General features: G+C 40.9%; 1 protein-coding gene and 1 long non-coding RNA gene across 2 annotated transcripts in view; one reads left to right on the forward strand and one right to left on the reverse strand.

Moving 5' to 3' along the window:
* Window positions 1–160: 160 nt before the first annotated feature.
* On the forward strand, window positions 161–14,059 carry pidd1 (p53-induced death domain protein 1). Its single transcript, XM_074632758.1, has 15 exons — window positions 161–1,188; window positions 1,703–2,116; window positions 2,229–2,381; window positions 2,487–2,538; window positions 2,652–2,853; window positions 4,090–4,239; window positions 4,332–4,505; window positions 4,585–4,732; window positions 4,806–4,941; window positions 5,690–5,840; window positions 6,015–6,138; window positions 6,288–6,403; window positions 8,135–8,242; window positions 8,518–8,714; window positions 10,460–14,059. Exons 1-15 carry the CDS (start codon window positions 612–614, stop codon window positions 10,719–10,721), a joined length of 2,964 nt encoding a protein of 987 aa, XP_074488859.1. The 5' UTR covers window positions 161–611; the 3' UTR covers window positions 10,722–14,059.
* The window catches only part of LOC141766169 (uncharacterized), a 29,135-nt gene continuing 24,908 nt past the window's right edge, over window positions 9,844–14,070 (reverse strand). Inside the window, exons 2-3 of the long non-coding RNA XR_012593582.1 lie at window positions 10,457–10,580; window positions 9,844–9,988 (exon numbers count right to left, since the gene is read on the reverse strand). This is a non-coding gene — a long non-coding RNA (uncharacterized LOC141766169). The remainder of the gene's footprint in view (window positions 9,989–10,456; window positions 10,581–14,070) is intronic.

The raw sequence follows: 14,070 nt of genomic DNA on the forward strand, positions 1-14,070 counted from the left end.
TTCCATGTTTATAAATCCACAGGGAGCCACTGGAGAGGAGCTGAAGAGACGCAGGTTGCTGACCCCTGACCTAAACCAATACAGACGGTTAGACTCCGCCCGTCTCCCGTCGGTGGACGCTGTACATAAAATCGAGCAAGCAGCTGTGACTCGGGGCTCTTTCTTTGAAAACACTGTCAGACAATCAGGAAGTGAGACAACAGAGACAGCAGAGACACAGCAGAGACACCGAGGGACACCGAGGGACAAACAGGTCAACACAGACACTAATGCTACACATTATCTAGTAAATAACACAACATCAGCTAGTGAGCAGCATTAGAAACGGAACATAAAGGTCACTAGAGGAGCCACAGAGGACATCAGATATGTAGTTTTATAGCTAATATTCATGTAAACAGCTGCTAGCTACCAGCTAACATCACTGTAACTGTTACACCTCTCAGCTAACATGTCTGGTAACATATTCCTCCTCGTGTTTCATGTCATTTAGCTCTTATCTGAGTGTGTAGTAGTGTCATGAGTAACGTTACAGACACATAATGGTAATAATAATAAACCCTGGGACCAGTACTGGACTAGTAGGACACTGTTAGCTAGTAGTGTCTTCAATGGAGAGAAGCAGAGAGGAAGCTGCTGATGAAGAGGATGGAGAGCAGGCAGTGAAGCCAGGCAGGTCAGAGGATGAAGAAGAAGTACCAGACCCATCAGAGGCCATGTTGGCTCTGAGGCTCTGCAGAGACCTGGTGTACCAGGAGACTGGACCAACTGTATCCAGTGGTGTGATGATGTCTGAGAGTCCAGCAGATCCAGAGAGGGACGCTCCCTCCGTGTCTCCCTCCAGCCTCATGGACACCTGTGGTCCCTCTACATCCAGCCTCTCCTCCTCTCCTTACTCCTCCTCCCATCATCATCATCCTTCATCCTCATCTTCCTCTTCCTCTGTCTTGTCTTTGACTCCACCCTTGCCTCCCTCTGTGGAGCTCCCAGCTCTGTTGACGGACACAAGGCTGACCCTGGATGTGTACCGGGGGGGATCAGCTGCACTGCCTCTGCTTTGGGGGTCCATCCCGTGTCAGCTGAGGGGCCTCCAGTACCTGAGACTGGGCTCTGAGGAGAAGCCGGGCCTGGATGGTGCACTGGGTGTCCTACATCATCTGACAGCTCTGCGTTCACTGGCTGTTCGGGGTACTTTTCTCAATCATTTATTGTGGTTATCAGCTGCTTGTTTGCATAGATGGTTAAATGGCTTAAAGGGGCTCTATGTAAGAATCAGAAATCATTTGTTAACAGTGACACCTGTGGCCATTAAGTCAACGAAAGTCAGCGTCGGGCTCGCGCTTGTGCTCGCTCTACATAGACATGTACGAGCATCGCTCAAAACAGTGAGGCGACAAGCAAAAAACGTCCCGCATTCTTCACGTTAAAAGCAGTCTAAAGGCTGATAGAGGAAACCCAGAAAGTCGCGGAAGGTCTGATTTTTTAGGTTAAGTTATAACCTGGCAATAAAAAAACGTTTAATATGTGTAAAAACTTACACACAGTCCCTTTAATTCACACAGTTTCATTGTTTTCTTACATACAAAAGTAGATACAATAAATACTGTGTTAATGCATTATAATATAAGTGTCATTCTCTGTCTTTTTCCTTCCTTTGCTCCAATCTTTCTGCTTCTAACGGCACTTTTCTTTCTAATTCCAGGACACTGTTTTTATGACTCGCAAGGTGACCCGCTGCCTGGCCTCCTCACCACTTTGCCCACATCTGTTTCCTCCCTTTCTCATCTGGTGCACCTGGATCTCTCCTTCAACCAGCTCTCCTCTCTGCCGTCCTGCCTCCTCAGCTTGCCTGCGCTGTCCTCTTTGCTCCTCTGTCACAACCACCTCTCAGCTCTGCCTCCCGATATAGGCCAGCTGTCCTCCCTCACCTACCTAACCCTCCTGGGGAACGAGCTGGTCTCTCTTCCCCCGAGTCTGGGTCGGCTGAAACACCTACAGACACTGGATGTTTCACATAACCTCCTTCAGCAGCTACCTGATGAAATTGGTTCTCTGGAGGAGCTTGTTAAGCTGGAATTGTCCCACAACAAGCTGACGCAGCTACCAGAGAGCATGGGTAAGGGTGTATGGGTGAGTGGGTGTGTCAGTGAAAGAGCATTACTTCTCATTTTATTTGTTGTAAGTTCATGAATGTAGCGTTGAAAAAAGGTGTCTTCTTTGTGGCCCAGGCTCCCTCCTCGCCCTCAGGGAGCTTGTCATCTACAGCAATGACCTCCGCCTGATCCCACAATGTCTTTACAAACTGCCTCTGCTGAAAATAGATGTGCGTGACAATCCTTTGGGACGACCCCCAACCCCTCCTCCTCTCCCTCCTACACCTGGTGAGCAGAGAAAACAGGGCTTCAAATCGATTTGAGCTTAAATCCTTTTTGACTGTATTTACATCTTCTGTCTGCATATTCACTCTGTTGCATCGTTCTTACCAGATCAAGCAGAAACAAAGATTCAAGAGTTGCACCTCGGATTTAACGAGCACAGGTACAGTGTCACTCTCGGCATGGAAATATTTTCTCCACCTGCAGTAATATTGTCAATTACGGCATTTCTTACTGGATTAAGATTGAAGGTGTCATGCTCATTTTGCTCCTTAGTTTCTGTGTTTCGTCTGCTGGGTGTCATGTGTTTCTCCCAGGGGGGGCTGAGCTGCTGTTCCCCCCGGGGTGCCTGGAGACAACCACAAGACTGAAGTGGCTCGAGAAACGGCCAGATAGGAAGTGGGTGTGGCTGGAGGAGCATGACATCTTGCTGAGTCGTCCACTGGAACTTCGTCCTCATGGAATTACATTTCAGAAGGTACTAAACTCAAAGGGATAGTTTGGGTGTTTTGAAGTGGGATTGTATAAGGTACTTATCCATAGTCAGTGTATTACCTACAGTAGATGACAGTCAGCACGCCCCCAGTTTAGAGAAGCAGACAGGAGTACCAGCAGAGGAGCAAAGCAATGTACTGCTGTGGACGGGGAAGCAGCAAAACATATTGTAGCACCTTAAAGAAAGGCTCACCTAAAAAAATAAATATACTCCTATATTTAGAATATTTTCACAGCTTTACCTTGCCGTCAGACAGCCCTTTCCGACGGGGATCTGAACTGAAAATGAAACTTATCTATGCTCTCTTCAAAGCAGCCAGACTCCGTTGACAAAAACATGATAGATACGTTTCCCTTTCAGTTCAGTTCCCCGTCAGATAATATTCTACATATAGCATTCACTTAAACTAATATTGATTTTATTTAGGTAAGCTTAAGGTAAGTGCCTAAAATATGTTTTGCTGCCGGCTCTGTCCACAGCAGTACATTGCTTTGCTTCCGTGCGGTAACTCCTGTCTGTTTCTCCAAACTGGGGGCGTGTTGACCGTCATCTACTTTAGTTAATACACTGACTATGGATAAGTACCTCATACAACCCCACTTCAAAACACTCCAACTACAGTATCCCTTTAATTTGTCTCTGTACCACATATGTTATCGAAACCCTCCACCGAATTTCCACATGATCAGTTTACTCGTCATTTTTGGTTTTACTTTGTAAACAGTTGCATAATGTTGTCTTTGGAGGAGCTTTGACAAGCCTGAAAAATAACCCTGATTAAATCATAGTGATGTCATCACTGTTATCTCAGTTTGGGCTTAAAGACAAATCTATAACAGAAAGTCTGTATTACTTACGGAGATTAAGAGACATGGGCATTTGCCAGGCAGTGAGGATCTAATGGAAAAGTTGCATTATGGGAAATGTAGGATTCAGTGTTTGTGGAGCTTGACCCAACAGGGACTAAAAGTCAGGATGTCTCCACTTCTGCTGCACAGACTTTGATTATTTATTTTTAAATATGCGTTTCAGAAGTCCCTCAATTTGATGGAAGTGCAGCACTAAATTGTTGGACTACTTCTTTAAATGAATTAGTAATGTGAAGACTTTTGTGAAAATATACTGAATCTTTTGTGTTTTGATCCTCATTCTCGCTCCATCTTGTCACTGTATCCTTTTTTCTGCACTTGCACATGCTTCAACTTTGAATCCTTACAGCCCGTGGAGGTGTGTGTGCCATATCATCGGACAAAGAGAAGGGAGGTGGTGGTGCAGAGGTTTGACGGACAGTCATGGAGCACTCTGCCCACTGATCTGAGGAGAGGAAGCGAGAGCCACAGCAGCCGCCCTGGTGGACGTCCAGCTAGGGTAACGTATAAAACGCAAATTCATTTTATTACAGTTGAGCTTTTTTTTTCTTGGGAGTACAAATTGTAATATGAGTGTTGGTGTACCTGTAGCTGGCCTGCTGCTCAGTGAGCCACTTCTCCTGGTTTATGGCAGTGTCCCGTCCAGTGAAGGACAGTTGCTCCGTTACACCAGCCGGAGCCCTGCTGGTATCCAGCGCTGACCCTGGAGTTAAGCTTCACTTCCCTCCAGACTCCACTGTGCAGAACCGCACTATAACCTTACAGGTAACACTACGTTATATGGAGGTCTGTGTCAGTTTGTCATTGTGGTTTGCACGGCTTTAGTTTGTCTCTCTCTCTATAGGTGCTGCAGGTTTCTGTGTCAGAGGTTCAGGCACTGTGTGGTGATCCTCAGGCCAGAGTTAGCCCTCTGCTCTGCCTCTCCCAGACACCCAGCATGCAGTTTTTGCAGCCTATCAAAGTTCAGGTCCCTCTGCCATCTGGAGTCACAGGTACAACATGCCTTCATTATCATGTTACATGTTTATAACATAGCAAGTATTAACATGTCTGGTGCTTCTGTAGGCCACACGGTCGATGCGTCCTGTTTGCATCTGCTACACGGAGACCCCACTGCCCAAAACTGGACTGACATCACATCACAAGTGTCTCTCAACATCACCCATTTATACGCCATTTTCTACATCACACATTTCTCCTGGTAAGTTTTTAGAATATGTTTTCATAATGCAGTGGTTCCCAACCTGGGGTCCAAAACATCACAGGGACGCGCCAGGATTTGTGTGGTCTGAAGTTGTCAAAATTAGATTTGCTCGTGTCATATCAAAATATCAAAATCAAAATAACACACATAGTGGATAATTTATACAAAAGTCTGTATATAAAACTATTTGAAAAGATATATATTTTTGCTACTTAGCAAAATCTATCAAAATATTCTGCTGCAATCCATATTTGTTGGCTCAAAACTGTTTGCTCTCCCGCTTTCTGCACACAAAGGAAGGCCTGCACCTGTATTAACGGGGCGGTCTAGCAGCAATCTAACACCATAAATTACATTTATTTAACCACAACAACAGCAAATCTGTTTTGGCACTAACACTATTATAGTAAATTAATTAAGTCGTTACAAAAAAGGATCATATTACGTATCTGCATTCGCTTGGCGAATCTGTCAAGATGTCATCACTTTATTTATGTTGACAAAACTGTCGATTTCTATTCATTAAAGAAAGTTGATTTAATTTTAAAAAGACTCATTTAATAGACTGAATAATATATTAATATTAATATATTATTATATTCAAACTGAGGATTTCGTTGTTCAGCTTTTCTTAGATACAAGTAGGGGGAGCTCCAAAGAAATTAGGTCGGGAACCACTGTCATAATGTATGTCTGATTTACATATTTGCATTTTACTAACACAGCTTTGTGTGCATCATCACAGGTACTGGCTGTGGTACACTACTCATAGCTGTGTTAGCGGGGTGGTCAGGAAGGTCTATCAAAGGCTAAAACAGTTTAAAGTCCAGTTCTTCGTCCTCCAGAGGAAGACTGATCCTTCACAAGTTATGCTGCAGTGTTTACCTGCTAACAAGGTTTGTAATTCTCCTCTCTGTGATCTAACTGTGTAGTTTAATAGATCTAATTACACCAAGGACAGTCTGTATAGTAGCCCTCTTCTCTCAGTGTGAGAGTCAAACTGATTTCATCATAGCATCAAAACTTTTATGCATAAAAGTTAAGCAGTGATTGTGGTGCTTCCTGCCCAGGTGGACGGCAGAGTGCAGTCTTTGTCAGAGCAATACGACGGCCCTCAGCCTTCAGACCTGTGTGACCTGCTGGAAGGAGAGCAGTTCTTCGCCGGCTTTGAGAGGGGCTTAGATATCAGCACAGGTCTGAAGTCCTCTATCTTAAATCAACTTTTTTTTCTTCCTTTCCTGCCAGAGGCTTATGATGTGCTCCTGTGGAATGATTATCCTCTGGAGCAGCTATTAGTCAGAAGTCCTGAGATTATATTTTCCTTTTTTTTTTTTTTTCTCCAGAGAGACCCGACTGTGTAGCGGGAAGGCTGTGTTTTGTGTTTTACTCCAGCCTGAAGAATCTGAAGGAAGTGTACATCTGTCCAGCTCAGGGTCAGACGGGGCCAGTGAGGGGACAAGTAAGACAGACACGATATTCATCAGACAAGGATGTTCAGTGACTGGAAATAATTACTTCTGCTGTGTTTTCCTGTTTGCTGACATACACTTTGTGTGTCACTTTGTGAATCTTACATTTCCACATTACATGGGGGTACAACTGGTGCAAGGACTGCATGATCTCATCTACATAATGTTATAACAAACAATAAGTAACAGATTGTACTTAATCACTCCTCTACATACCGTACATTACAGTCTACACTAAAGCCCCATTCAGACAGGATAAACATTACAGGGGGACATTTTAACCATCGGGAAATTGCAGGATATGGTCTGTAATAGACCTGGATATTCTCAGAGTTTTAACTCAAATAAACACACAGATATGAAACACATATTGATATCATTCAGAGTGACTCACTTCCTGAGGATACCATTTGCTCCATTGCGAATAAATGTCCATAAATCCACTCGCCCGAGAAGCATCACATTTTTAAGTTTTCTTCAGTATCACAGTAATCCAGTGATAGTTGTCTCCACATGTGTGGGTACATTGCAAACAGGAACAGTCTGCCAAATTGTAAACAAATATAGGCCAACAACAGGGCTCAAAAGAGAATATACTATTACCTGTAGCTGACATGATAACAGCCCATTTGATGAGTTTACGTGGTTTTTCTGCCATCATAGTGGTACCGTACCCAAATAGGCCTACCTGTATATGTTGTATATGTTGTGTATGTGTCAGCAGGTTTTCATACATCAGATTAGCAAACGCATTTAGAGCTGCAATGAGTAATCGATAAATTGTCAACTATTAAATTTAGCGACAATTATTTTGAGTAGAAAAAATGTAAAACTCTACTCCTCTATGACATGTAAACTGAATATCTTTGAGTTGTGGACAAAAGAAGATATTTGAGGACGTCATCTCAAACGCTGATCGACATTTTCTACATTTTCTGACAATTTAAAGACTAAAGAACTAATTGATTAATCAAGAAAATAATCATTGACAATGAAAATAATCATTGACAATGAAAATAATCGTTAGTTGCAGCCCTAAACACATTTTTGACTTACTCCATTTTCACACAAAAGTCAAAGCAGTCAGAGCTGATTTAAAAAAAAAAAAAAAAAGAAGAAAAAAAGGACAGCAGCTCCTGCCGCGGAAAAAACCCTCAGAGATCCACTTTAAAATACGAGGACGTTGCTCTGTACAGGATATAAATTACAGGAGGACCAACCAGTCTGCAGAAAAACAGTAGGTAATTGTAGCTGTAATTATTACTGTAATTACTAAAATCACTCCACCTCCCCTAGAGAAATAAATCCAGTCTGAATGGGGCTTTAAGTGACCAGACAGTAGAAACCCCTGCACACTGTAATACAACCAAACCAATCCTCTATTATACACTACTTTTGTGAAACTGTCAGAGCCATATTGATTGTGTAATGGGTTGTGTTTGTATTGGTTTGTATTATATAGTAAGGTGTTTCTCATATTTATGTTCATATACTATGAAAAAGAGTTAAATACACCTTTCAGCATAATACAGCAGACCGAAAAGTATTAGTTTAGAAGTATTTATTGTATTACGTTGTATGGATGTTTCTACCTTTGTGGTCACAGTTCACCACAGTGGCCCGCCTCAGAGCCAGTTAGAAAAGTTATTTTGTTTCATCAATCAGTCTGTATTTATTGTTTGGAAAATACTTTGAAAATATGTTCTGTATCTCTGTTACAGGTGTCTTTTTATAGAGGGGAGATTCCCAGCAACCTGCCAGAGGAAGTGTCAAGAAAGAGGAAAGGAGCTGACAGCCAGTGGCTTGCCACTTTACCACTAAGACTTCCTGTCAGTTGGAGTGACAGTTTTTTTTCTTTATTTCATATGATAACATAGATATTTTCAGCATTTATGGATAGTATATGAGTTAGTATGAACCTGCTGTGCATTTTGTCTTAGAATATTGGATGATATCCTTGTGTATAGTGGTTAGAAATAGAAATATTAAACATGTACAGTGTACCTTCCATACACATTATTATTTAGCATCTAAACTAGATGCTTATTTCTTCCAACCTGAGGGAAACACTGCACATATTATCTTTTCTCTGTTTTTGTCATAGGCTCTAAACTCAGAAAATAATTTTATAATGGAAGAGCTCCAGTATCCTCCTCTGAACCTGGGTGACCCTGAGAGCGGCTACCTGACGGAGGCCAACCTGCTGTCCATCTCTCTTCAGATAGGACAGGACTGGCGTGTCATCGGCATCAGTCTTGGCTTAAGCTACCAGGAGCTGGACCGTATCCAGTTCAAGTACAGGTAGGAATGACGGATTGCGTCATGATCAGATCAAAATTCCTTAATTGAACTCAACAATATTGGTAAAACACAGGTTGTGATATTTTCTATTATAACCTGTCATATAAGCTCTCATACTCTTACTTCTATGATTTTGACATCTAAATTCAGTGCAGTTGTGTTTATTTTAAGGCCAAGACTTTAACACCAAAATATAACAGTACAAATTCAATATCTGGTTTCTTAGGAAACTTTGATATCTTGACTAGAAAATAAAATAAAGTGGGTGTTTGAACAATTCTGTGTGTAGGATGTGGCAATATCTAGTGGTGTGGTTGCAATTACAACAAACTAAGTACCCCTTCACTCACTCCTAACTCTCCAAGACTGCGGTAACGTGAGCCGCCGAAAAAATGTGGTCATGTCTGTAAAGGGGAGACTTGTGGGTACCCACAGAACCCATTTTCAATCACATATCTTGAAGTCAGATGTCAAGGGACCCCTTTGAAAATGGCAATGACAGTTTTTCCTCCTTTGTGCAAGTTTGGAGCGTTATTAAGCCTCCTTCCCGACAAGCTAGTATGACATAGTTGGTACCAATGGATTCATTAGGTTTTGTAGTTTCATATGATGCCAGTATCTTCACTATAGCTTTACAATCTGCTTTCAACCTAAACATAGCAGTTAATGCGTCAAAGAAATTAGTGGCGTTAAGATTAATTTGCGTTAACATGTTATTATCATGTTAATTTTGACAGCCCTAATATGAATATTATATTCCATTTCTGCAAATAGATCCGCCGAAATCCTACACACTGTTCCTTTAAGAGCTTAAGAGATGTGGTACACATTCATATGAAAACAAAGCTCAATTATAATGGTAATATATATATATATAAAATAGAATTCCAACATTATGTCAACCTGACCTGTTTAATTTAGTTTTTTTTGTAGATCCTGAAAGAGAGATTTAGATAAAAATGTACATTTTCTGTTTAAAGCATCTCTATACAAGTGAATGACGTAAGCAGTGCGTGCGCACACGTGTGTTAGCTCAGCCAAAGCCTCTCAGGGAACAAGATGGGATTGGAGAGATGTAATGAGAGTGAAGGGAAACCGCAGTAGGAGAGAGGAATGGTGGAGAATTTTGATTGTTTTAATCTGCACTGTCAGCCATCACTAAGCCATCTGGGACACTGCAGGAGATTACACACACACATCTAATCTGCTCATCTGTTGTCCCCCCCCCCCCCCCCCACTGCTCTTCATGCTCAGAAACCCCAGAGTGACGCATCCTGGAGGCGGAAGAAAAATATGTTATGTAAAATCATACGTGCATGTTGCGTAGGTGGTTTTCTGTAAGAAGTTTTTATATAGGAACTCATTCACATGTTATTTTAATGATTTGTGTATTTGATGGAAATTGTCAGATAAATGTGTTTCTTTGGAAACAGGTGATGCATAGACAAAACCTTATAGTTTATACATGGTTTATCTTGACATGGAGACCCTAATACCTCACATGAAAAGGCTGTGTTAGTACATTTCATATAGTATATATTGTACTATATGCAAAGAACGTATATTGTCAAGAAGTGAGTCAATTGTTCGTTCCATTACAACATCAGTACCCAGCAGATATATATATATATATATATATATATATATATATATATATATATATATACATCAGTTATCTTTCAAACCTTTGGTAGGTCACTGCAGCCGATGTTGAACTAATTGTGTTGCTCTGCTCTCCTCACCAGGGACAACCTAGGAGCCTTGGTGCTGGACATGCTGTTCCAATGGGCCCGGGGACAGAAGAACGCAGGACCAGGAGCAGCGTCGAGGCTGGCGGCCGCCATGATCGAGAGCGGCAGGAGAGACCTCGCGGATGAGATTGAGGACATTGTCAGTATAGGAAGGAGAAAGTACTCTGAGTCGCTGAGGAGAGTGGGCCTGGAAGCTGAGAGCTCCTCCCTCGGTGAAGCAGCAGTAGATGAAGCCACGCTGGGTGCAGATGGCTGACTTTACACTTGAGTAACCTGTTTGTTTACAATGTGCCCCGTCATCTCATCCTGCTGTCTAAACAACTCTCCTGGAGTACAAAAATCTATCTTAACACAATCAGGATAGCCACTTAACAGGTGGTGGTGCTTTTCACAAGATCTTCAGGAGTCAGGTGAAATGGATGGACTGATAAAGACAATAGCCTGAGGCTTGTGTTTTCACACTTTATAAAAACGGCCTCAGTATTCAACTCTGTGGAAGCCTATTTCTGCCAGATAAAAGTGATACAAGATGGAAAAAAAAATACTCATTGTAATTCAAAATGATTTTTTACTTAAAGGGGCTCTATGTAAGAATTAACAGTGACAGTGTTGATCCTAGTTTTCCCCCGACGTCGGTCACATTCTTGTTTTGCAAGACGGGCTTCACTAGATATGACTTTGTTTTTATTTGTGGAGTTTGTGTTGGAGTCTGAGTTGTGGTGGGGTCTGGCCCTCTATTGGTGTTAGCAGACTCCCTTTCTAACCGAATGTTAGCTATGGTTGCACACTGTTAGCCCTGTAGCGGAGCTGAAGCGAGTAAAGCCACTCGCGAGCGCACATGACGTCACATCCGTTGGATTTCCCCAGAAAAAACGCCCTGCATTCTAAAAGCAGTCTATAGGCTGATAGAGGAAACCCAGAAAGTCACAGAAGGTCTCATTTTTTAGGTTAGGTTACAACCTGTTCACACATTGGCAATAAAAAAACTTTTAATACGTTTAAAAACGTACATACAGTCCCTTTAATATCTAATAGTTTTTACTTTGTGTGCCATCATTTTGACTTACTACCTCAGAATTGTGAATAACAGCAATATCATAATTGATTCCTCATCATCATTTTGACTTATGGCGCCTTCAAAAGTCCTGTACACAATATGCTTGGCGTTCAAGTGGTTAAGTCGTGAGAACACCGCTACTAAGCAACGGCAATATTAACGTTACTGTCGGCGTCTAGAAGCCACAGAGGCTAACAATTTAGCAAGCTAGCAAGTGGGTAACATAATGCAGGAAATGCAAAGGCATAATGACAGAGGAAAAAGATGCGGCAGTTGGAATATCAACATTTTCCTCAGACATATTATAAAATTACAAAGAAAAACAATATACGACTAAAATTACAATATATTAACTTATTATGTATTGAAAAATGTACTTCCATGGCCTCCGCCATTTCTGACAACGTCAACAAACACGTCACAACTCGTGAACTCTGAGCTTTCAGAAACTTTCCAATTACGGGTTTACGAATGCCACATATAGACTCCTCTGGTGAACACGGCAAACACAACCTCATTTGAAGGCACCAAAAGATCATGAGTATTTTGAATCGCTTTCATGTTTAATTTTGTATTATTTCTTGGCAGAAATTTGGCAGTCACTATTAGCTGTTCTGGACAGAGTTAAGAGGCAGAGCAAACACTGTTGGAACATGGAGGCCTGGACTACTTACTGAAAGTGCAACAGGAGGCCATTTTTATGGATGATTGAATTTCTTCCTTGTGTGCCTTTGGTCACCTAGAAACCAGCTTAGTTGCAGCTCACATCAGTGACATATCAGGACATTAGATTTTTAAATGTATGTGGGTGTTTCTGCAACTACAGTCACTTTTGACTCTGCCAAATAAAAAATAAATAAAAAAACCTATGAATTTTAATTTTTTACCATTAAAGTATGTAATACATATAAACAGGTACACAAAAATGACGTGTAGGCTAGCGGTTAAGATTTTAATCTGTAACATGTTTATTTTTCATCACTTGTTCTTATACTAAATTTTGATGAAAAATAATAATAATTTTAATATGGTGTAATGTAATATGTATATGAAACCATTCCATTTTAAATAATGTCATATTATAATTGAATTAGCTCATTTTACGTATCTGAACATGTGGGACATGATGAAAAGTGGTGTTTGGACCCATAAAAATGCTTTTTAAATTGTATTAAATCACATTATTTAGTAATTATTTTTATGTCAAGATGGGTAATAACACTGTGTATATATTTATCAAGCATTGCACTGCAAATTTTAAAGGTCCCATATTATAAAAAAGTGAGATTTTCATGTTTCTTTTATTATAAAGCAGGCTTAAGTCCTATATAAATACTGTGAAAGTATCAAAACACTCAATCCACAGGGAATTACACAGCCCGTGTTCAGAAACTCTGCATTTGAAACAAGCTGTCAGGATTTCTGCCCATTCGTGATCTCACGAATATACAATATTTAGACCCTTGACACAATTTTAAACGTAAACATTCTAAATGTGTCCCAGTTTATTCTTGGTTGCAGTGTATGCGAATGTCACCAGCTGACAGGATGTACACATGGACCCAAGCTGTTGCCTAGCAATGCAATCTGTTGCAATTCCGTCAACCAAAATGCGCTAAAACGGAGCTTTTCAGACAGAGGGTAAATACAGGCATTTTCAGGCTGACAGTACGAGGAAAATAAAGTTTTTTTTTTTAACATTACAGCATGTAAACATGTTCTAGTAGAAACACAAAATACAAGTATGAACCTGAAAATGAGCATAATATGGGACCTTTAAGATAAGATAAGATAAGATGACCTTTATTAATCCTCAGAGGGAAATTCAGGTGTCAAAGCAGCAACATCAGCAAACAGAGTGAAACACAGGAGGTAAAGCTATACAAAAATGATAAAAACAATAATAGAGATATAAAAGATACAGACTGAATGGGTGAACATAGTGTGCACAGTCCGTCAATAAATAAATGTAGTATGTACATATGTGCAGTCCATAAAGTGGTATATAGGATGTATAGTGTAAAGTAAGTGTAAAGTGTGCCAGTGGTTAGAGTCCAAGATGGTTGCAGATAGTGCATGTTTAAAGGTCTTAAAGTCCTCATAGTTCTCATATGGGGGTCAGCCTTGGTTGTGGAGCCTGATGGCTACCAGCATGAAGGACTGACCCAGGCGCTTTGTGTTGTGCCGAGGGGGATGACATAACATCAATTTAATTTGCTGAGGCTTAAAAATGCCCGTATAGTTGCAGAAACACCCTTAATATGAATCTCCACTATTTTCATCTCTCGTAAAACTGTTATGTAAAGAAATGTGTCAGCTGTTTTTTAATCTAGTCCTGTAGTGAGTCATTAGACACTTTTATAGCTGCATGCTGCACATCATCCCCAATATTTCAGCTGTAGCCATCTTTTCTATTTTAGTATTCAAGGTCATGAGGGTTGAGATGAGTCGTCATGATGACGCTGTCCCCACCATCCCCCACCCTTTCTACACCTTTACTGCAAATAAAACAAATATGTCTGTACTTCTACTATAAACCACTAGAGGA

The sequence above is a fragment of the Sebastes fasciatus genome, chromosome 4 (genome assembly GCF_043250625.1).
Source record: "Sebastes fasciatus isolate fSebFas1 chromosome 4, fSebFas1.pri, whole genome shotgun sequence".
NCBI lineage: Eukaryota > Metazoa > Chordata > Actinopteri > Perciformes > Sebastidae > Sebastes > Sebastes fasciatus.

Excerpts from the sequence above, each read along its gene's own strand:
- pidd1 (XM_074632758.1), top strand. The coding sequence starts at position 612 with ATGGAGAGAAGCAGAGAGGAAGCTGCTGATGAAGAGGATGGAGAGCAG. Across the intron at positions 2,854-4,089 it reads ATGGAATTACATTTCAGAAG|CCCGTGGAGGTGTGTGTGCC; the intron begins GTACTAAACTCA and ends GAATCCTTACAG. Across the intron at positions 8,715-10,459 it reads CGTATCCAGTTCAAGTACAG|GGACAACCTAGGAGCCTTGG; the intron begins GTAGGAATGACG and ends TCTCCTCACCAG.